The sequence below is a fragment of the Centroberyx affinis genome, unplaced genomic scaffold (genome assembly GCF_046629955.1).
Source record: "Centroberyx affinis isolate AG114_WGS23_722 - 3 ecotype Tasmania unplaced genomic scaffold, CSIRO-AGI_Caff_v1 ptg000196l_1, whole genome shotgun sequence".
Classification (NCBI taxonomy): domain Eukaryota; kingdom Metazoa; phylum Chordata; class Actinopteri; order Beryciformes; family Berycidae; genus Centroberyx; species Centroberyx affinis.
Genome location: NW_027278889.1, coordinates 21,572 through 43,857, shown reverse-complemented (window position 1 = coordinate 43,857; position 22,286 = coordinate 21,572). Strand labels below are relative to the sequence as shown.

The following is a 22,286-nucleotide window of genomic DNA, read 5'->3' as shown; positions in this document are numbered from 1 at the left end:
GAATAAGGGCCATGATACATGGAAAGTGTTGTGAAGCAATGTAAAGTATGTAAGTATTTTTTCATTATTCTTCTGTAGCCAGTGTGGTTACATTGATTTTGTCCTGCTTGCCAATCCCATCCCTTCTCCACAGCTTCAAAATGTTGCTTGTGTATCTTGGACCTGAAGCTTGTGATACAACAAGCAACATGGATAAGATACTGTATCGTAAAAAAGAAAAAAATATATATTTTCTAAAATTCAAACGGCCTCTCTCCCTCTTTAGGTGGAACTAGATGATTCCACCCAGCCAGCTGTAGTGGATGGAGCCGTGAACTCCACCCGTCTTGATGTAGATTTGAGCGAAGAGCCCAGCCTGGAAGAGGACACAACACCAAGCCCAGAAATGGACTCTGCTGTTGGATCAGCTGCTCTGGTTCCTCTGACTCTCCCTACTGATGCTCCTGTGGTTCCTCTGAGCCTCCCTACTGAAGCTCCTCTGGTTCCTCTGAGCCTCCCTACTGAAGCTCCTCTGGTTTCTGTGTCCCTCACTGTAGGAGCTACATATGTAAGTCTCCTGTATTTTCTATGTTTTGTGGTCTTGTATTGTTCACTTTAGGTTGTGGGCGTGTTCACCGGGGCTTGGGCAGTAATGGTGATGATATTTGATTGCCTTCACCTGTTCACATTTTTTGGCATTGACAGAGAGAGGGGGTGAGCCTGGGAGTGGATATTTTCTGTTGACCGCACTCACGCACGCCAATTTATGATTCGGTAACTGGTACCAGATGTATTTTTACGCGTTTCTTGAAGTGGAATAAATCGTCAAACGCATATCTTTGAAGTGGAACTGAATCTGTTTCACTATGCACGTCACAGTGTTTTCTCCCGTGTTTAGTCCCTCGCGGCCTTTTTGGACTGCCTACAGCCGCTACACTCGCTACTGAAGCTCCTGTGGTTCCTCTGAGCCTCGCTATTGAAGATCCTCTGGTTCCTCTGAGCCTCCCTACTGAAGCTCCTCTGGTTCCTCTGACCATCCCTACTGAAGCTCCTGCCATTACTCCAGTCCAGGAAGGCTTGACCAGCAGCCTGGTTAGCACTGAGGAGAAGGAGGAGGTGCAACAATCCGCCTACACCACATCAGGTAAGAGTTCTTCATCAGGTCCGCTCACACTGTAGCTCATGTCTACTTCCATCAAGATGAACTAAGGCATTGATTGTCCTCTTTTATTTTTCAGAGATCAAAAAGACCAAGAAGAAGAAGAACAGAGTCTAACACTCCTTCCGTCGGCTGGTCCAAACAATGAGGAAAACAGCCGAGGAAACAGAGGGACTGAAATCACACTGCAAAAAATAAATTCAGTGTTGCATTGCAATCAGTCCATGTCAGTTATTTATTTTTTTTTATTGTGAATTGATGCATTATAAAATTCAGAAATTATCATACAGGAATTGCATGATACATATACAGTCAACTCCAGAATTATTGTCACCCTTCATGAAAATTAGCTAAATTTATTGTATAAAATAAATAAAATTCTATTTTTTTTATTGATCTCAGAATCCAGAAACTGTATTGCATTCATCATTTCCTGTTTCACTGGGGTCAAAATATGAGGTTACACACATGTAAAATCCATTTGTCAGATTTGACAGATAGTAAAATACCGCTAAGCACAGTCAGGGCACTAATCAAAAAGTTTTAGAAATCTGGAACAGTTGCAAATTCACCAGGAAGAGGACACATGTGCATATTGTCCCCATGAACAGGGAGGAAGATGGTGAGGGAGGCAAAGAGGAACCCAAGGATCACATTTCACAACTGCACAGTTGACAGGAATGCTGGGGTTATCAAGTGTCAAAATCAACAGTTAGACGCCTCCTCCATGTCAACAAGCTCTTTGGAAGGGTTGCAGGAAAGAAGCCCTTACAGAGTGCAACCCATAAACTGAAGCGCCTGAACTTTGCCAAACATCACTGGAGCTACAATTGAAATTGTGTGTTGTGGTCAGATGAGACCAAAATGGAACTTTTTGGCTATGCACACCATCGGCATGTTTGGCGACAAAAGATGACTGCATACAAGGAAAAGCACCGGATGCCCACGGTGAAATATGGTGGAGGATCTTTGATGCTTTGGGGCTGTTTTACTGCTAGTGGTCCAGATCTTCTAAAGATCAATGGCATAATGAATTCCACAAAATATCAGGATATTTTAGCCCAAAACCTGGTTGCCTCTGCCAGGAGGTTGAGACTTGGCCGTGTAAGGACAACCAGACAACGACCCTAAACATACATCAAAATCATCACAGAAATGGTCACGGGAACACAAAATCGATGTTTTGCAATGGCCATCTTGTCTTCACAACCCTAGTGAAAATCTGCAGTCTGAATTGAAGAGGGCAGTCCACAAGCACAAATCTAAGAATATCAAGGATCTTGAAATGTTCTACATGGAGGCACAGTCCCTCCCAAAGTGTTCTCTAATCTTGTCAGACATTACAGTAAGAGGCTATTGTACTAAACCATAAAACCTTTTGTGTTTGAATAACGTATTGTGTTAAAATAAAAGTGTACGACTCTCCCATATGTTTGAGCCCAAAACATGACTCATTGCATGTGTTGCATGCGACCAACCGACCGACTGACCAAAACTTAAATCCGATTGACTCCAGATTTAAGTTGTTATAGTTGTTGTGTTCTAGTGGTTAAAAGTTTTATTTTGGAGTGGAAAATGCAGAAATCGGACATGTAATGACCGAGAAGCGGTATATTTGTTTTCAAGTAGAAAACGGTGGTAAGTCTGTCTCATCTTAGCTCTAGCAGTATTCCTGAACACTAATATGAAACCGTGAACAGAACTTCTTTAAGAATGTAAAAGTTTATAGCCTGATATTATCGTTCTGAAGCAATTTTGCAAAATGCGATTGGCAGCCTCTCGTTCACAGTGATGGATTACCTTCACTGACTGAATTAAGTCTCCAGATTGTTTTCTATGCTGTTTGGAATTGAATGGGAGTGAATGAGCCAGAGTAGTATGGCAAAACTGATTTTAAAATATCTTTAATTGTGGCACATGCATGTAAAAACAGTCAACATTAAAGGGATGTAAAATGTCAAAAATTAGCAAAAACTCAAATCATGCTGGAGTTGTCCTTTAACATACTGTATGCTAAAGCGTTAGCAAGCACACAAGGTAGATTTATGCACCAGAGAGACAGAGATGATTTTCATATATTGGCTCCCAAAAAGTTGTGTAGTCTTTAATGTGTTAATTCCCAGTAACCTGATCCCAGTGTTTTGCTGCAAAAATGAAGCTCTTCTCCCAGTCCGCACATGAAAGCTACAAAAGGTTTCATCCCCCAGGCAGTTCTAAAAAGATCCTAAGCCAAAGGTACGCTACACTAAAGTAACAGTAAACTTTAACGTCCTCTCATTCCAAGGCAGCATATATAGCACAGGTAGTTAAGCGTTTAATATGGAAGATGGTTTATTAGAAAATCCACTAGCTCCATGGATCCAAGTGGACTCAAGTCAGAGGCAGCCAGGCTGTTTGTGCCCAGTGCGCACTGTGGTGCCTAATTACAGTTACGCACTCTTTACGCCCATAGACTGTTTACGCTGCAATATGGTGGCGTTCACATGTGCATTTGTACTACATAAAAATTAATAGTTATGAATGTACATTGGTGAGACCTGTGCGTTGCTGGATGGCATGAATTGATAGAGATCAGTGCATGAACATATCAGTCTGTTAAAAAAGTTGAAACTAGCTGGACTTCGGACAGAGGCCAGGTAAACAAACTAGCAATCAGGTAAACTGCATCAAAATGTTTCAAGACTCAGCAACCCACAGCAACTGGCCTAAACCTAGGTGGTTTCAGCTGAATTTGACAGATGCCAAATGTCCCATGACTGGCTTGTACACCAGGCAGTAGGCTAGAAGTCACAAACATGGACAAGTCAATGCATGAATTAAATGTTTTGTTTTGATCGTGATTTCCATTCATTGGTTTGAGATGCAAGGTAAAACAGACAGGCAACTCTCAGCTGACTAAATGTCAAGGCTTAAGCAGGTACTTTCATCAAGAATAGTCTTGATAACTTCACAGAGAGGGATGCCATGGTCACATTGAAAAAACCGAGGATTACTATGAAAATCCTGACTAGAATTAGCCTAACAAATCAATGTTGAATTAATCAGTTCCACAAAGCCTATGGGGCTCTGGTCCCTCTCCCTACCTGCTCCATCAGGTTCTGCTGGAGAAGAACAGGAGCTCCCAGCACTCTACTCTGCTCAGACTGGGGGCTTCGGTCTGGGTCTGGGCTCTTCAGACAGACAGGACAGAGAGGACAGATCTCCAGGAGGTTTCACAAAAAACCTCTAGCTCACTGCACACACACACACACACACATACACACAGAAGAAACCAGGTAAACATCAGTGGGGTAGAGTCATACTATATGACAGTAGAGCTACAGTAAAAATACTAGAGTTGTTGTGGAATAGAACAGAATCGTAGTAGCAGACAGTAACGTCTCTCATGGTAGAAGGTATTAATCAATACAAGAATCAATGCACTCAATAGAGCCAAAAGTAGCCTAATAATCTCCCTAGTTAACTGTTCATAATGAGGGTCGATGACAGATGTTGGGCCAAGAAAAATTACCCAAAATTGACACCCATAGTAGGAATCATAGGTAGGAATGCATGCTAAACGTAGCAAACAATTTCCCTACAATTACCTGTTAGCTGAGTGTAGCTGAAGTGCTGGGTGCTGTTGGCAGCTGTTGGGATTCTGTGGGGAAGTGAACTGCTCCTCTTCTCTCCTGGGTGTCAGGTCCTTATCCAGGTGCTGATTATATTAAAGTAATAGTTCGACTTTGTTCTCAAAATTTTAAACTTTTATAACGTCATTTGGCCCATGGGGCAAGAGCAGCCTCAGAGCCAGAAAAACGAATCGATTGCAAAGGATTACCCAATCAGCAAATAGATCCCGCCCCATTCACTTTGATTGACAGTCATTATGAAATAAAAAGAGGAGCAATGAAAAAATAAAAAGGGAAATAAAAGAACCACTTTGAAAAATGTAATTCAGAATAATATCATGTAATTGAAAATAAAAGCCATTTGAAAAATTAAAAATGTTTTTATGAAATAAAAATACAATTATAGTCAAGTTAATGTGAAAACAAACGTATTTAATAATTTTTAAATTAAAGGAAACCAATCAATTATTAATGTATTTATGTAACATATGTGTTTATTTGTGACTATTTTGGTCCTCCATAAAATGAGAGTCGTTGACTTTGCTGAGTGCTGATTACTGCATAATGAGAGTAGATGGAGTGTCTATGAAATAGTCAAGTTAAGTTAATTGGAATGGAATGTGTTACAAATAAGTGCATAGAGTGAGAATACCTTATATACATTTTGTACAACAAAAAACCTCCACAAAGAAAAATACTGTACAAAAAGACTAAAGAGTCATCCCTCACTGGCTCTGCCCAACCACTTTTGAGACTTCTACATAAAGTTTATAAAGACAGACAGACAGCTACCAGTGTAGGTTCTTTGCAGAAAAGGCATTTTATATCTACTTTGTATTACAATATTCACAGGTGTAGTGGGTGGCTCCTTTGAGAGTCGAGACATAATCAAATATCTTCATCATAAGCGCCCATTATTTCCATTTTTAGGCATTTAGCAGGTGCTCAGTATCTTCCTCAAGGACACTAACAGGCACATGGCTGTTGATGGACACATATTGGCTGGGATTGAATCTGTGACTTTTTCATTCGTTACATTACACTAGATCTGTCTTATAGTGGAGCCTCCCCAAAGTTAGAGAACGGGCGTGAAGTTGAGAAACCTTTCCTCACTGCTGTAGTTCTGAGGATCAGTATCACAGAACTATAAACTTTTGTTTCACTTCGATGGATCCTCTCCAATAACAGCAGAGGCAGAGCTGGAGGTCACCGGGCCTTTTTGCTCCTGCCTACAAGGTCCACTGGAGCTCCTGCTTATGACCTGCCATCCCACAGTAGCACACACCTACTACCATGAACCTCTTGACATTCCCTTGCAATGTGTGCACATACCCACTCAGCAGTGAATTAAAGTGCTACAATAAAAAACATGGGGAAAAATACTCAAAGTACTTTCTGTGTAAGACGTGACAGAGCTGATGGATGGGGCTTTGAATAAAGTGACCAAAAAAGGGGAGGAGGAATTGTCCAGGATATGAAGCAAGAAAGACTATTACCTCAATCATGAATGGTGGCAACAGGTTTATTAAAAAAATAAAATTAAAAAAAGACAGGTGGCAAATAAAATTTCCGTGGATGTATTGCTTTAATGTGAAAGCACTAAGGAGTAGGGCAACAATTTAAGCTTAATTAAACAATTTTGACTCTAACCTATCTGCTCAGACAAGAAAATGTAAATAAGAAGTTAAATATATCCCAGACATATCTTACAGACAGGTAGGTTGAACACAGATTTTTATTTAGTTTTTTTTTTTTTTTTTACAACAGTTTAATCTACAAAATAAGTTGCATTGGTATTTGGTCATCAGACATGACTACAGTCTGAGCAGTAGTTTACGCCCCAGCTGAGGAGCTGGTAAGAGTGCAGCTCAGTCAAACTTTACTCTCTGTCACTCTTATCTTCCACCTGCACTGATCTGCTGAAGGAGGATGATGGGGATGAGAATACCGATTATGTAACTGGGTGATGTGGTGGGTCCTAGCTGGAACATGACCTGTGGGTCAGCGTATGCTTCATCCTTCCACGATCCGACGGAGTAGGGTTCCCAGACTGCCCTTGGCTATCTGCAGGGGAGTCTTCTCCTCCTTGTTCTCAATGTAGATGCTGGCCCCGTGTTCCACCAGCAACTTGGCGGCCTCCACGCGCTCCTCGTCACACGCAAGGTGCCTGGTGATAAAAAAAAAAAAAATACATGCAGGGTGGTAAACGTTTCCCTTTTTTAGTTTTCCATTGACGAATCACAGAACCTGAGCTATTGAAAAAAAAGGTATTCTTCTGTTTTTTTGTGTAAACAGTGCCAAGCCACAATGTCCTATTACACACACACACACACACACACACACACACACACATACAGTGGTGTGTTTCCCTGTGAGTCCTGGATGTTGGTGGAGGCGCTCTGTTTGAGGAGCAGCTGGATCAGGCGGTAGTTGCCCTTGGCGGAGGCTCTGTGTAGAGGAGTGGACTCCAGCTTGTCTGTGACGTTGGGGTCTGCTCCATTTTCCAACAACAGCAGGGCAATCTGTAAAAGGGGAACGCCATGTGTGTTACTGACAGTCTCGGACAAGCGGACTACTTCAAAAAATTCTGTGGTTTCTCATTCACACATATAAAGGCAACTTTTCAGATCCTAGTCCATTTGGTATCGCAAACCACGCTAAAAAGGGCATATGTGAAACCCTGGTCAAAACGAATCCTGGCCCACGCTCAGGAAGTGAGACTGAAACCCAAGACCAGAGTCCCAGATGCTATAATGATCTCTATGTGTGAAAAATTTAAGGCATTTGACTTTACAGTTGAGTGTTATTAATGCGTTTAACAACGCAATCTTTTGATGATTATTCATATCTATTTGGTCAGTTAAGAGATCCCCACATTTTCAATTTCAGAAGAGTCTACCTGTTGCGTAGGTTTGACTTTAACAAGGCAGTTCAATAAATGTGTCATAATGAACGACTTCTTCCCCTAAACCAGAAACCAGAGAACTAACACTTGAACCTGTGACATCATCAATATGTAAAATATGGTGTGGTTCCAATTATATTAACTGGGAAAAATTGTTTTAAAAACAAATAGTATCGATGGGGATTTCCTGAGGCTAAACTAAAATAGTTTCTGATTCAGAATTGATAACACTACTATCGAATAAGGCATCTGGCTTTGGGATGGAGCTCTTAATGTTCACAAATATTAACTGGACTGTCCCACACTACAGAAGATTATAAAGACTATCACAAAATATTGCATAATTGTATAACAATGTCGTCCTACAATGCATATCATCAAAGAGGTTATTCTATATCACAATTAAAGAAAATCGAATGGGTCAAACAATTATGACCGTATAAAAAAATCCACCTTTTCATTCAACACGACACAACATGACCATAGCCCATGTCCTTGAACTTAAAATATAACACTCTTATACAAAATAATTTTAACAACATTATAATATAATCTTGGTGACTTGATGAAAGACAGCAATTTGATTGTCCCTGTTACACTGGCTGCTGGTTTGATCATTCAAATTATTTACCATTACATTTGAAGTTCAAGGTCACAAGCATGGAATATGGTCATGTACAGAAAACTACTGGCCAGCGTTACCACCGTGTTTCATGCAACCAGAGAATCTCACCTCATATCTGTCTTTAGAGGCAGCGTAGTGCAGAGGGGTGCAGCCGTTTTGATTGATCGAGTTCAGCTGAGCTCCTTTGGATATTAGAGATCTCACTATGTCTTCTCTGCCTGCAGACGCTGCGATGTGGAGAGGGGTCCAAGAAATCTGCAGAGTAATACATCAAATGCATATTTGTCTAGAACTCACTCTTACTCAGTTAAGCAACCCAGACAACTGACTAGTTCATAATTTTAAAGGGGGCACCACAAATCAAAGATAATTATCAGTGCTGCATTTGGTGTGACAGTTATTAAGCTGAACCCTGCTTGTGTTTATTACTAGGGGTCAGAATCATCAGAGTTCTCAACAGAATATTATCTTAATGCTGAGGCATAATATGACAATATTGCATTTCTTGATGTTCTACAATATGATATGACAATATGATTTTATAAGTCTAAAAAGCTTACAGACTTTCAAGCAGTCTTTCAATAACTTTTTTTTAACATCATGTGATAAATCATCATTATAAGATCATTGAGAATAAATATAATACTTGTTAACTTACACAGTATATCAATACAATACCCCAGACTAGATGAAAGTATTGTGACATTATAGTGCATTTCAAGTTAACCTTCCTCTGCATTTACTACAAAGAAATGTATGTAAATAAAAAAAAACGCATGCCTCAGTGGATGATACTGTTAAAGTTTCTTGTTTAGCTAGTACTTTGTTTCATACTTTGAAGAATGAATAGGATTTCACAGGAATTCAATTCAAATGTTTTGTGCAATAATAACTTACACCCAGTGGGGGATATCTAAATATTATAGGCATAATCTGTGCAAGATACATTCGACTGTAACATTACGTGCAACGCTTTTAAATGGATGGAGAACTGTCTGGAATATTTAACCATTACATCATCTCGCAGATTCACTTCAACTCCCAGGTCAAGAAGAAACTCCACTATGTTGGTGTGGCCAGCAGAACACGCCCAGTGGAGGGCGGTTCTGTGGACCTGGAAAGGCAGAAAGACGAGTATCAAAACACTGAAAACCACTTCAGTATAGCCATCTAGCTAGCTTTTGACAGGCAACGTTAGTTGAATAACAAAAACGTGATAGACCAGAAATTTAAATTCGGTGGTAGCATTTATACCTGGTCTGTTTTGCAGGCGAGCGTCTTATCTGATAAAATGCACTGCTTTAATTTGTCAAACTGCCCTGTATAGGCAAGATTACAGATCTCGACATCTGACACAGAATCCTCCATTGTTAAACGTTAGTCGTTAGGTCAAATTTATAATGGCAATGATGGCCTTTAGCAGTCACTGCTGTCTTGTGTTGTCAACATCTTCGTTTGAACTCGGGCAATGACTCAGGAAATTATGAATTGTACTTCCGGATTAGAGTGCGCCGATTTCTATCTCCTTCAAAATAAAAGCCCGACAGTGCTGTTCACTCTATTGGAACGAACAAGAAAACTCGTTTTATTTTGATAGGTATAATCGGTGCCCTGAGGAAGTGATACATACGGGCAAAATGCTTCTGCTAGCTGCTAAATAGAAAAAAAAATAAAGAAACAGCTAAGGTTAATACATAAAACATTCTCAGCTATCCTCCTGGCGTACTTTTGTGATCAAAACAGCTCTGATCTAAATACTTGTACTCATGGCGTCTACAGTGGTAAGCTTCTGACTTTTTGCTTTAATGCTCATATCAACTAGCCTTAAGTTTAGCTTTCCAGTGTGATGCACGTCAAGTACAGCTAGCCAGCTAGCGTGCCAAGCAGACAATAAGAATGAAGTTAATCATCAGGAAACACATGTGCCCGGTTAACCCAGGTGCAAACACACAGGGAGGATCAGGAATCGGTTGCGATAATGAGAATATTTAATTAATTCTTTGAAAAGTACAGGCACCATGATAACGTGTTAAATTGTGTTAGCTTTGCTGTCATGATCATTATGATCATGCTCCCTGTAACTTACACGTGATCATTCATAATTGATTGTCACACTAGGATTTCAGGACCCATGCCGACCAGTCATGCAGGTATGCAGAAGAGTTTGTCAACATTTATTATGACTGCATGGATAAGAAAAGGAGGGTAAGTGACGGTCTTGTTTTGTTCTTTGACCCATAAAATATGATCTGAACGTTTTGTTAATTCCCAAGAGTTGTTCTGAATTATTTGTACGTGTACAGAATCTATCTTGCTTTATTTTTGTCTCAGAACCTAACCCGACTCTACCTGGACAAGGCGACCCTGGTGTGGAATGGAAACCCGATGTCGGGACAGGATGCTCTGGGAGATTTTTTTGATTCCCTGCCATCGAGCGAGTTCCAGGTTCAAACATTGGACTGTCAGCCAGTCCACGGTGAGACCATCAAACCCAAAACTCAAGCGCCATTGGATGAATCTCAAATATGTCCTTGCCTTCTGGTTGTCACATTAGCTGAATGTGAGGAAAGTGGGGATTAGAGGGAAAGTATTATGGACCTGAGTTGACTTGAGACTCAGGAATATTTGTTCCATCTACTGACTGGGTGCTGTGGCTTTGATCCTTGCACCTCTAACTATGGGTTGCTTGTAATGTTGATTTGGTGTTTTAGAAATTTAACTTTATTCCACTTTTGTGCTCATCAGGGTTGGGGCCATTCATGAATTCCATGAAATTCCACTTCTAAAAGAGGTTGTCTTGACTTGCAAATTACAAATCAAACTATGAATCAAATAAAAGACAATCAAATAATCATTCAGTCATAATGTATGTATTATGATTACATGTTATGCATCAAATACCACCTGAAAGGTTCCTTTAACATTTATGATGTTCAGTATAATGCTACGTGTAATCTCAGATACAGAATTTCAAAAATTCATTGAATTAAATTCAACTCCCTGAAATTCCGATTCAGTTCCAAATCTGTTTCCTGTAGGTTTTCTTTTAAATTCCAGTTCTTCAGTTGAATTGGAATTGATGAGTTCATTTGACCCCAACCCTGGTGCTCATTGATTGTCCCTCTGGATTTAACCATCAGTTTCAACACCTGAAACATAACATGTAACATGTATTTTTCATTTTAATGCATTTTGAGACGGGCAGTGATTGCATGGAGGTTAGACAAGTGGGCTTGTGACTGGAAGGTTCCCAACTTGGACTGGTTGGGAAAATGTGGGTGTGGAAAGTAAAGGATTAACCCCCCTCCCCTCCCCTCCCCGCTTCAACAACTGCTGTTAAGGTGCCCTTGAGCAAGGCACCTAACCACGAACTGCTGCGGTGGAGCTCAGTGGCCAAGAGTAGAACAGGGTGTTCTGGGCGGCTCTCTGGTGTGAATGTGTGTGAGTGTGAAGCAGGGCATTGCTGTAAAAGGGCATGCATGCTCAATTTTCCAACAAGGTTAAAAAAGACCCACCAGATTGTGTTTACAAGTGAAATAGAAATGTCTAGCATAACCATACTAATCCAGCATCAATCTCTCTCTCCTCATTCACAGAACAAGCAACCCAAGGCCAGACTACACTGCTTGTGGTGACAGGTGGAATAGTAAAGTTTGAGGGGAACAAGCAGCGTTTCTTCAACCAGAACTTTCTCTTAACAGCTCAGTCTTCACCTAACAGTGACCAGCCTGTTTGGAAGATTGCCAGTGACTGTTTCCGTTTCCAGGACTGGAATAGCTGAGGCTCTCCTGACTTCTGTTCCTTTTTTCCCCCTGTATCAATTTACCAATAGTGGTTATGTAAATTAAGATGAAGTTTGATTGTTTCTACGTTGTTTTGTAATAAAATGAAAATGTCAGACAACACTGAATACAAAAAAGACATTTATTCACAACAAATGTTGCACAAAGCATGTGATCCTAATGATGGAATAAATATAACAGTATCACCGAACAACTCATTGGAAAGTGTGACTGTCAAAGTCCATGTTCTTAAAGTTTTAATGAAGCATATTCATTAACAAGACGACACTTGGAAAATACATAGAAAACATTCCTATAATATTAAAATGAACAGATCTTGCTTTAGATAACCTTTTGAGACCAAATTGTACATTAACCTGTTTTAATTGAGGTAAACTATGCAGGGTTTTACAGTATGCCAATTATGATCCACTATAGCTAACGCTAAAAAGCATCTTAATAGCTTAGCTTGGCATGCTTGCTCTTTAATAAATAAGGTGCTCACAAGGATTTAACAGAAGTGCTTTCTATATAAATAGTCCACTACTTGACAATTTAATATATTAAAACATTTGCTATTCTAATCTTCCTGAGTCATGTAGATGTTTACACATTTGGTCTGACAGTCTCAATGCATTATGACACAAAACAAAAATAAAAGTACAAAATAAAGCAATATCATGGTTGGCCAGGAGAACATAAGCATGGAGAGACATAAGCAGATCTGACCATGGGTAATGCTTGTTTCGTCAATTCCAAGCTCTGTAGCCCACAGCATGTCGGCATCTCCCTCGGTGGGGATATTTTCCTAAAGCACCGGGTAAACATTACATGGCAGGTGAGCCATTCGTGTAACAAATCCCTACACTATTTGCCTTGATCTAGGTGCCACCTACTTCTGCACAACTGTACACAAGTACTGCAGACTGAAGGCACAGTAACATCACTACTCCTCAACTTCACCAAAGAGCAACAGAAGCCTCCTATTCAAGCCATAGTAATTATAATTGTTAATATATCAATGGAACGAGTAACAACAATGCAGTAACAACATGTAGAATACACTGATACTTGAAATATATCAGTTACAAATCTGGTACAAAGAGATTTACGTGGATGGCAGTTAAGCGCTGTTATGGTCTCAGACCCTTTTCACAGAATAAGAGGTGCCACTTTGGTGGATCTCTCTGACAATCAAACTCCTATGTTTTTCTAAGCACAAGAATGAAAAGCAGCACAGTTTAGGCAACAACTACAACTATCTACAGCTTCAGCTTTTGTGTTCAAGTCATTCTCATTTGTACGCTTGGGGTACACAAACATCTTAAAAATCCAAACGGGTACCTGAAACTTTATTTACAGATCAAAATAGGGGTTAAAGTGGTAATGGAGAGCTTTAGGGTGAAATTGTCGGAGTTATTTGCCACCATACATTCTCTCTATGTGGTGGAGATAGTGGTTCTTCAGCTCTTTCCTCTTCAGCTTGAAAGCATCTGTGACGAGGCCTGTCTCGGGGGTCCACGGCTCTGGGCTCAGGTGCACCTTCATTGGGATCTCAAACCTTTGGAGTTTAACTAAATGAATGAGATGGAAGAGAAAGACGGATTTATCACATTACAATGAATTACTTTGCCTGTCTCTAGGTACATATTAGTATATTATAAACAGAGACCTCCACATCTGCACAGCTGCGTCAAGATCATCAATACAGCCATATCACAATGTCATGAGAAGTCATGGATCAACTCTTACTGGTAGCGGCGACCTGCTTGATCTCCTTCAGAACCTCTCTTTCCATGTCAGGGTGAGTGCAGATCTCCTCCCATGTTCCTGCTATGCCTCTCTGCTTGGCCAGCTCCGTCATCTTCTTTTGGTTGGGCACCACAAAGCTGATCACGTAGTTCTGGTCACTGCAGGCATGAAACAGTGTTGATTATAATTACAAACTATGGTTTCAATTAAAATTGAAAGTCCACAGTTTAAGTTTGGAAATGTTTCAGCAAGTCAGATTGACATAATCTGATGTACAGGAGTGGCAATAGCCAAAAGGTTAGAGAAGGACTTGGACTTGTGTGCTGATAAAGTAAATGAGAAAAACACTTTTCCCTGTCAACTAGTAATGCAGTTGCTCAGAAAAACAGGAAACGCTGAGCATGTGTAGTCGACTTTCCTTAGATAAATAAAAGTGACTTACCTGTTTGCATAAGCGCAGATATTGTCTACAAGGGCGCAGCTCTTCAAAGCAGACTCCACTTTCCCCAGGGACACGTACTCCCCCGCCTGCAGTTTGACCAAGTCTTTCTTACGGTCTAAATGAGAAAATAAAAATCCATTCATTACAGCATCACATAATCAAGTAAAAATGTCTTGTCTGTCAGGAGTAAAGCCACATTCAGAACAGATAAGTGCTATGAAATTAAGTATGAATAGTGTGCCTTTCATAAGCACCATCAGATGACTGCCATGAGCCAAAAAGTGAGTTGAAGTGTTACAAAAATAACAAATACACATACCCACTATTTGTAGACAGCCGTCAGGGTGGATCTCCCCTACATCTCCAGTGCAAAACCACCGCTGACCTTTCTCATCCACAAAAAAGTCCTGATCGTTGCTCTCGCTCCTGTAGTAACCCATGGTTACGTTGGGACCGCCAATCAGGATCTCCCCTCTTGGGTGAGGCTTGTCCTTGGTGGTGTAGCCACCTGAAAAGATGTGGGTAAAGTGAGGGGGTAAAAACATCAACTCATCACCCTTGTAATGAAGAAATGCTTTTTATTCTGCATTGAAAGTACAGTATGTGTCACAACATGTTTTGTCTGCCATACCTTCAAACCAGTCCCTCAGTCTGACCTCGCAGCAAATGAGAGGTGCTCCAACACGACCGGTGCTGATGTCTGCAACTGTATATTAAGAGACAGGACCTTCGTAAGTTACTGACAGTGTTCTTCATTCCTACCTTTACACTCTCTCCCGTTCCCCTCATTCTTAACTTTCTCTCACCCTCTGTGATGGTGCCTGCTCCACAGGTCTCAGTCAGGCCGTAGCCTTGGCCCACAGGACAACAGAAACACACATTCATGAATCTCTGAGTGGCCGAGGACAGCGGCGCCCCTCCTGACAGCATCATCCTCACCCGTCCTCCCAGCAGGCCCCGCACTTTCTGGAACAACAGCCTGCAGACACAGACAGGGAGATACATGACTGAGAATGCCAAAACCTGGTCCCATTATTATTCAATATGAATGAATTCGGTTCTGTTGTCCTGTGCTTGAGTTTAAGTAGAACAACGCAACTGCATTATACACTAAGGGCAAAGAGGGAGTGAGAAGAGTAGGTTCTTACGCATTGCAGAGCGGTGCGTCATAGCCCCTCTTGATCTGCTCCAGTTTATAGTTGTAGCCCAATGTAAACAGCGTCCTCTGAATGTAACTCATTTCCTGCACTTTGCTCATCACATTCTTGTTTATGCGATCCATGATTTCCTTTTTAGGAGAGAAAAAAAAACAATTGGATGGAGCTATACCATGGCTGAGGACAGGGCGTAGGTAAAATTGAGTAAACAGAGGTAGGGGGGAGAGCCAGAGAGAGGAAGTGGAGGAGTGAATGATGAACAGAAGAGAGGACTGAGTAATGATGGATTCTTACCGGCACGGCTGCCATCAGGGTGGGTTTGAGCACAGAGCTGTCTCCTTTACTTCCTTTCTTTATCTTGGTGGACTTAAGGGAACAGGAGAAAAAACAGTTGAAGGCAATCATCATCAAACTGCAACATAGATTAGGCTAATAAAGGAATGTAAGAATATAGATTGACAGAAATTATGTAAACTACACCAGACTAGAGGTGGGTGTTACCTGGTCCGACAGTGTCTGAGGAGAGGAGTAGCCGATCCGACAGCCATACGTCACACAGGAGATCTCTGCTGTCATTTCCAGAACATGAGCCAGGGGCAGATAGGCTATGTAGGTATCATTGGGCCTGCCAGAACACAGGGATAGAAAGTAATTTAGATTTAGGGGCAGCAGCTTCATTCATGGAGTAATAAGCAATTAGGGAGATTGTCCAGCACAATATGCCCTCACCTCAACACACACTACACTTTAAAGTATCCTATGAACTACTCATTGTTAGTGTGTCTTTTTGTGGCTATGCAGGCCTTAATCATTTCTACTATGTGCATCTTTCAGTTTGATTTCCTGGTTCATAGTTTGTAATACACATAGTTTATCTATTCTTTATCTCAGAAAGAGGGAAAATGTCGCCTTGATAAAATGAGTACCACTGAGTATAGAATGGGATACAGAACTGTCTTAATTCTGGCAGGCAGTCTGGTGGCTCAACAAATTTAATTGCCGTTTTACTCCTCTAGATTGCAAATTGGTGGTTATTCTGCTTTTTAAAAAGATGGTCCATATCCGAAATTATGATGGAATTGGATTCATATTTACTATATTTTTATAGCCTAAATCACTGCTTTAGTTGGAACAGCCAAAAGAACGCTGGCAAAACGTGCAATTCGATCCGAGTGTGTGTGATGCATACAAATAACAAGTGCAAATACTCCAATTTACTATAAATGAGAATTGCTCTGAAATATGAGTGAGCAGCATCTTTGTAGTTGGGGCGGGACACAACTACAAAAGGTTGAAGAAACCCTGCTGTACACACTAAATTATATACACAGTCACCAATACATATACTTACCCTAGCCCAGGAATGCGTTCACACTGGCCCGTCATCCCAGCAATCAGGTTACTGTGGACGATCATGACTCCTTTGGGTCTGCCTGTAGAGCCACTGGTGTACATCACCACTGCCAGGTCCGAGGGCTGCGGCTTCACAATCGCCCGACCCACTGGAAGACAAGAACGTTATATTAATCAGGAATGCAATGGAAGGTACTGAATATAGTCAGGGATGTAAGCAGATACACAAAAAGCAGGATAAAAGCAACCGGGGTCATATTAGACAGAGCAATACGCACTGTTTTCAGGCAGCGCTCCCAGCTCTCGTACAGCCTGCATGCTGTGGATGGCGAGTCCTGCCGGGTAGCCTTCTGTGCTCATGTTCTTCTGGTCAACGTAGATCACATGCTTCAGTTTTGGGATCTGTGGAAGCACGCTCTGGACAGAGAAAAAGAGGACAGAACTGCTATCACAACAAGACGGACATTGTTCGCCTTTTACACATCAGAAGGTTTGCTGTGTCAGTGTACATAGACATAATACAGGATATCTTTATATCAGGCAGCAGAATGACCTAGTAGCAAGAGAAAAGATCCATTGAAACCAAGCATCTGCCCTACTGAAATATCCTCAAGATACTGAATCCCTAACAATTAATTTTCAAATCTGCCCTTATTGTTTGTGAAACTCCTCATGTTCTGTCCCTGGTGGTTAGTTTCCAAACTCTTGTTCATAATGCTAAACAACCTCAAGGGTAACCTACTTTTGAAATGACTTCATCAGTTCATGGCCTGCTTATGGTCCTAAAACCAGCTACTGTAAACTCTTAACAATTTCCATGGGCTATTGTTGGTTCTCTGAAGAGAACCAACCCTGTACAATGCAATCATCCTAAAGCTACACTTTAGTTCATAACCTGTTAAGCATGTGACTTTAAAATTCACAAACAAGTCAGTACTCGATTGTGCAGAATACAAAACTTCATAGAGACGTTATCAAATTATTCAAAACACCGTGTTGCTAAACGGCTAAGCTGTTCCTAGCTGCCATGTTGCTGCTAGCAGCTATCATTTTGAGACATTATCATATTCAGATAAGATATTTTACTAGACAATGCATTTGTTACCCAATTTCCCTTTGGCCTTATGACTTTGCATTCTGGAAAAGCACACAGAGCAAATCCATTAACACAGCCCATGAGGAGCAGCCTCGGTTTCTCTCAGCTTTCAGTTCCCTACCTTCTTCCAAATGGCTAGGCTCTTCCCAACCGCCATATTGCTGCTAGCGACTATAATTTTGAGATATTATCGTATTCAGATGAGATATTTTACTAGATAATGCATTCGTTACCCAATTTGCCTTTGGCCTCATCATGACTTTGCATTCTGGAAAAGCACACCGAGTTTAAACAAATCCATACACATAGCCCACGAGGAGCTGCCTCTGTTTCTCTCAGCTTTCAGTTCCCCACCTTCTTCCACATTCACTCTTTATTCTGACATGGAGCAGGTGGTGCCTAATATTTAAAAAGTGGTTGTATCCAGATTGTGGTTGAGGCTTGTCAAGCAAAATTATATGTTGAAAATAAATATAGTGAATATTATCCATCTTCACCCAGCAAACCACACCAGCTTGAAAATTTAACTATACCGTAACATAGAGGACTATTCGCTCAATAATGGATTTCCAATTCAAATAAGTCTCAATAGATGCTAAATAGAGTCCATCCCTCTGGAGTTATTTGCATTTTCTACACCTATTCATGCACCAGCAGAAGCTTGCAGGAGGCTGAAGCAATCTGTATGTGCTTAGTTGATTGCACTAGAGAGAATTATGTGGCTTCTGTATCTGACAACTTTGATTTAATGAAATTCAATTTTCTTTAGGCCCAAATTATCAGCTCATCATGATTTTCAGGGCTGCCTATATGGATTGGCAGGATTTTTCATGACTAAAACAGGATCATCGCGCCCCTTGTGCTCTGAAGGAGTGGTTCTGATGAGGTGCTGTAAGGATAAAATTTTTAAGCTGGAGGGGGTAGTAGCTCACTTTCAGTTTAGTCTCGAGCAGTTCCGTGCTGGTAATGAGATGTGTGACTCCAGTCTCGTTCAGTCCAAAAGCAACTGCCTCCTCTCCTAGTGTGGCATAGAATGTCACCACTGTAGAGAATAAAACAAAACCGTCAGTGAGTGAAAACAGAAAAGCAGTCGGCAGTAGCGTGATTCCCAGTTTAGCCACATGGCATAACATCCTTACATGGGAAGTTGTGTTTGAAGCAGGCCTGGGCGGTAATCATCCACTCTGCTCTGGTCTCGCAGAAGATGGCAACTGTGCTTTTAGGCTGCTGCCCGAGGGCTGCCAGTCCGCTGCCAAACTGACTGACCATGGAGTCCACCTCCTGGTAGGACAGCCACTGATACTCCCCCAAGATCAGCTAGCAGGAGGAAGAGTCAGATGCTAAATTAGACATTTTTATTCTCACAATCATCCATAAATCCTTGTCTAATAAAGTGAAGCATGGGCATACATACCTTTTTGAATACTTTACCGCTGGGTTGGGTCTCATTCTCTTCACTCAGTACATCTCTGGTGCCAAGGCAGTCTAATTGTCCAAAGCGTTGCACAGCATGCTCAAACAGCTTATCCAGGGTGTCCTTGCCTGGGAAGTCCTCCCTGGCCAGAGATTCAAAGTGGTCTACAGAGCGGTAGGGCCCCTCTGCACTGCCTGATGTGCAAAGGGCCTTGATCCGCTTGGACTGGGCTGTCTTCTGCCCGGCACCAGTGATGTAGTACCAGGGAAGGAAGGAGAGGACGGAGTACAGCCATACCAGGAGGTGGAGTGGAAAAAGGAGGACGGAGTGGAGGGCAGAGTCTGACCGGAGACCCATATTGTTCACTGGAGGGGCTTGTGGGGAAGGGAACCGGTGAGGCGGTTAGTGGTCACACGAGTTTTGGATGGAGGAGTCTTAGTGGGATGTTTGGAGTGCGTGAGGAGAAACCTAACGAAGAGAAAAGCCCTCAGCGTAGAGGACTTCAAAGATCCAAAAACAGCAATATCTGGCGTTAAAGCTGGGATGAAAATACCCGGTCCACTGGTCCTCCAAATGTCACACCTAGAGTTGGAACAAAACATAAAAGGAAAACAGCATCAGAAAAAAGCAAAAGCAGAATTGCTTGTCACCCAGTACGTTTCACAGAAGCTGACAGTATTTTGATAAGATTTTCTGTATCTGAGGAGAACATCAGTCACATGCTGTGCTGAGGAGGAAGTGGTATGGTTTAATAACTAGGTCTAGTGGCACAATCTCCTCAAAAGTAGAACCCAGATAAAACATAGCATTGTGAAGTAAGCTAATTACAAAGTTCATCTCATAAATCTCCAGTTCTATCCATTTCAGAAAGTCATTTAAACCATTCTCTTGATAACCGCCTCTTGATTTCAGGACTATGTTATCCCAGCAAAGAACTGCACTCAGTATTCACCCGTACTGCGACAGACTCACCTCCTCTCTCTGTACACCACATCCCCTTTGAGTGTGTCAATCCTCAATGACCGCATTATATGCCAGGCTACCTGGGGCGTGTTTCAACGATGCAAATTACCTTCCTTGTATCGTTCAGTAAAAGATGAAAAAGCACCTGTCTGCATTTCGATAATAAAGACCAGAGTATTGAAGAGGTCTGGGAAGGATGGTATAAAGAGAGTTGAGACACGGCCCTGTTGACCACACCAGCCACTGGCCAATGACCAAAGCCCTGTCAGTTATACTGGAGAGGATCGAGCCATGGACAACCAATGACATCACTCTTGAGGCTCACCCCACTCGGTGGTCAGGGACAGGCCACTCCAGGGCAAGCTCAATCTGTTAATGACACCGCAGAGCAGGCTGACTCCAGGAGTGGAAACTGACTGAAGTCTTTATTGTATTTTAACTGGTCTAAACAAAAAAACCCTCAAACCTCACTCAGTTCGACTTAACATCATTGAAGATACAGTACTCCTATAGTGTGGAACTCAAGAGACATGACTCATGAGAAAAAGCAGTTATTTGTAATAGGCTCTGACACAGATTTCTACCTGGACCGCTACATCATTGTGTAATTTACAACAGGATTGGTGAAACATATGAGTAACAACTCAACAGCTTAAAGGAAAAAATGACCCTACCCAACGTGAACAACTCTTTCCAGTTGAACAACTCCAGTCTACGTCATAAATGTCTTTTTGCGTTCAAAAGGCATTTTCTGGATGCTCCAGAAAGTGAGGAAAGAATGGGAGACTGACTTCACTGTAACACTAACAGTTCTGATCCAGTAAACATACCCATTCTAGTTAAATAAGACTGGATATTGGCAAAGTGTCCACAAAGTTGGTCTCCATTTCAGCAGCACAGATAAGGGAGACTGTCAAGAGAGGCTACCATTTCAGAGACAATGAAGAAGCTCTGAAAAGCACTGTTTAATCTAATCACATTCAAGACTAGATCGTCTTGCTATGGGTCCTGAATGAATAGCATAGATAATTCAAATCATTTAATTTGCAAAACATGAATATGCCCGACCCAAAAGATGGACAAGCTTGTAATGGAAATAAGCCTTGGCTTGATGTGTGAGACTCGGTATGATGTGTGAGACTTAGTATTGTGGCGGTTAAGTCGAATCAATTATCACTTCCGTGGCAACATTGGGCAACATAAGGCAGACATTTTGGATAAATATACCAATTGAGATTACTATTACACACCAGAGAGTGCCCATTCAATCAAGTTAAGTGTTCTTTATGGGCTCGTTTGTTTCTACTAGTTCTGAGATTTGTTCATATATTAAAAAAAAAACCTAACCCTGGCTGTCCAAAAATCATAAAAATAGCATATTAAAATCAAACCAATAAAATACGAATTTTATGGCAGAGAATGAAAGAGCCATTTTTAACGTCTCCTTTCAGAGTAAGATGCCCTTTGAGGCGACTCCAACCTCGATAAAACATACATTAACACACTGGCAAAAGCAGACGCCAGGAGCGGGATGGCATGAGAAAAGATGACAAAGCAGCCACACGTTGGCTAGTACTGCCTGTATCATTTGGGCAATCCTCGGCAAGTTGATTACTGAGGACGTAAGACCATTTCGTTATTGTCCGTACAAATTAACCCAAACACACATCTACAAACGGATAACGGTAGTAATAAGATTACAGTAACCGGCTAGCGGGTGATACCCTGCTTAACTGGCTGGCTTGTCACATTCTTACCTTCAGCAGCAGCAACAAACCCGGTCGGCCGTTGTCTCCGTTGCCAGGAAAAATGACCGAAAGTTACCTTTTCTCACGCACTAGAAACCCGGAACTACTACGTCATCTGATTCCATATTTCTGGACCAATGAGCAGTCGAAGCAGGCTTTCCCTCATTGTTCTGTGTTTTTTTCCTTCCCCGCCTCAGGTTCACTTTATGACAAATATTTTACAGGAAGTGACGCCTCTTTGTCTATGTTTATATATCTGAACCGGTTTTTAGCAACATCACTTTCTATGGTTACTGTGTA

The 22,286-nt window shown here is 41.4% G+C and overlaps 3 protein-coding genes across 3 annotated transcripts; 1 reads left to right on the top strand and 2 right to left on the bottom strand.

Annotated features, from left to right (window-relative positions):
- Window positions 1–6,257: 6,257 nt before the first annotated feature.
- Window positions 6,258–9,758, bottom strand: psmd10 (proteasome 26S subunit, non-ATPase 10). The gene is made up of 5 exons (XM_071538381.1): window positions 9,534–9,758; window positions 9,295–9,393; window positions 8,388–8,534; window positions 7,105–7,271; window positions 6,258–6,916 (listed from the first exon to the last, which is right to left on the bottom strand). Exons 1-5 carry the CDS (start codon window positions 9,645–9,647, stop codon window positions 6,763–6,765), a joined length of 681 nt encoding a protein of 226 aa, XP_071394482.1. The 5' UTR covers window positions 9,648–9,758; the 3' UTR covers window positions 6,258–6,762.
- Window positions 9,759–9,879: 121 nt separating this feature from the next.
- Window positions 9,880–12,182, top strand: nxt2 (nuclear transport factor 2-like export factor 2). Its single transcript, XM_071538394.1, has 4 exons — window positions 9,880–10,060; window positions 10,398–10,484; window positions 10,611–10,755; window positions 11,876–12,182. The coding sequence occupies exons 1-4, from the start codon at window positions 10,046–10,048 to the stop codon at window positions 12,058–12,060; spliced, it is 432 nt and encodes a 143-aa protein (XP_071394495.1). The 5' UTR covers window positions 9,880–10,045; the 3' UTR covers window positions 12,061–12,182.
- Window positions 12,183–12,226: 44 nt separating this feature from the next.
- Window positions 12,227–22,111, bottom strand: acsl4a (acyl-CoA synthetase long chain family member 4a). Its single transcript, XM_071538369.1, has 15 exons — window positions 21,996–22,111; window positions 19,276–19,857; window positions 19,001–19,178; window positions 18,794–18,903; window positions 17,044–17,182; window positions 16,764–16,914; window positions 15,914–16,037; window positions 15,707–15,778; window positions 15,404–15,543; window positions 15,062–15,234; window positions 14,887–14,961; window positions 14,575–14,763; window positions 14,256–14,370; window positions 13,814–13,971; window positions 12,227–13,635 (listed from the first exon to the last, which is right to left on the bottom strand). The coding sequence occupies exons 2-15, from the start codon at window positions 19,630–19,632 to the stop codon at window positions 13,478–13,480; spliced, it is 2,139 nt and encodes a 712-aa protein (XP_071394470.1). The 5' UTR covers window positions 19,633–19,857; window positions 21,996–22,111; the 3' UTR covers window positions 12,227–13,477.
- Window positions 22,112–22,286: the final 175 nt, after the last annotated feature.

Bases quoted from the DNA above. Each gene is read 5' to 3' on its own strand.
- psmd10 (XM_071538381.1), bottom strand. From the start codon at position 9,647: ATGGAGGATTCTGTGTCAGATGTCGAGATCTGTAATCTTGCCTATACA. The intron at 7,272-8,387 runs GTGAGATTCTCT...CCCCTTTTACAG, and splicing joins CCTCTAAAGACAGATATGAG to ATTGCCCTGCTGTTGTTGGA. The intron at 6,917-7,104 runs GTATGTGTGTGT...TTTTATCACCAG, and splicing joins TCACAGGGAAACACACCACT to GCACCTTGCGTGTGACGAGG.
- nxt2 (XM_071538394.1), top strand. The intron at 10,485-10,610 runs GTAAGTGACGGT...TTTTTGTCTCAG, and splicing joins GCATGGATAAGAAAAGGAGG to AACCTAACCCGACTCTACCT. The intron at 10,756-11,875 runs GTGAGACCATCA...CCTCATTCACAG, and splicing joins GGACTGTCAGCCAGTCCACG to AACAAGCAACCCAAGGCCAG.
- acsl4a (XM_071538369.1), bottom strand. From the start codon at position 19,632: ATGGGTCTCCGGTCAGACTCTGCCCTCCACTCCGTCCTCCTTTTTCCA. The intron at 17,183-18,793 runs GTGAGCTACTAC...TTCTCTGTCCAG, and splicing joins TGCTCGAGACTAAACTGAAA to AGCGTGCTTCCACAGATCCC. The intron at 14,962-15,061 runs GTGAGAGAAAGT...CTTAATATACAG, and splicing joins AGCAGGCACCATCACAGAGG to TTGCAGACATCAGCACCGGT.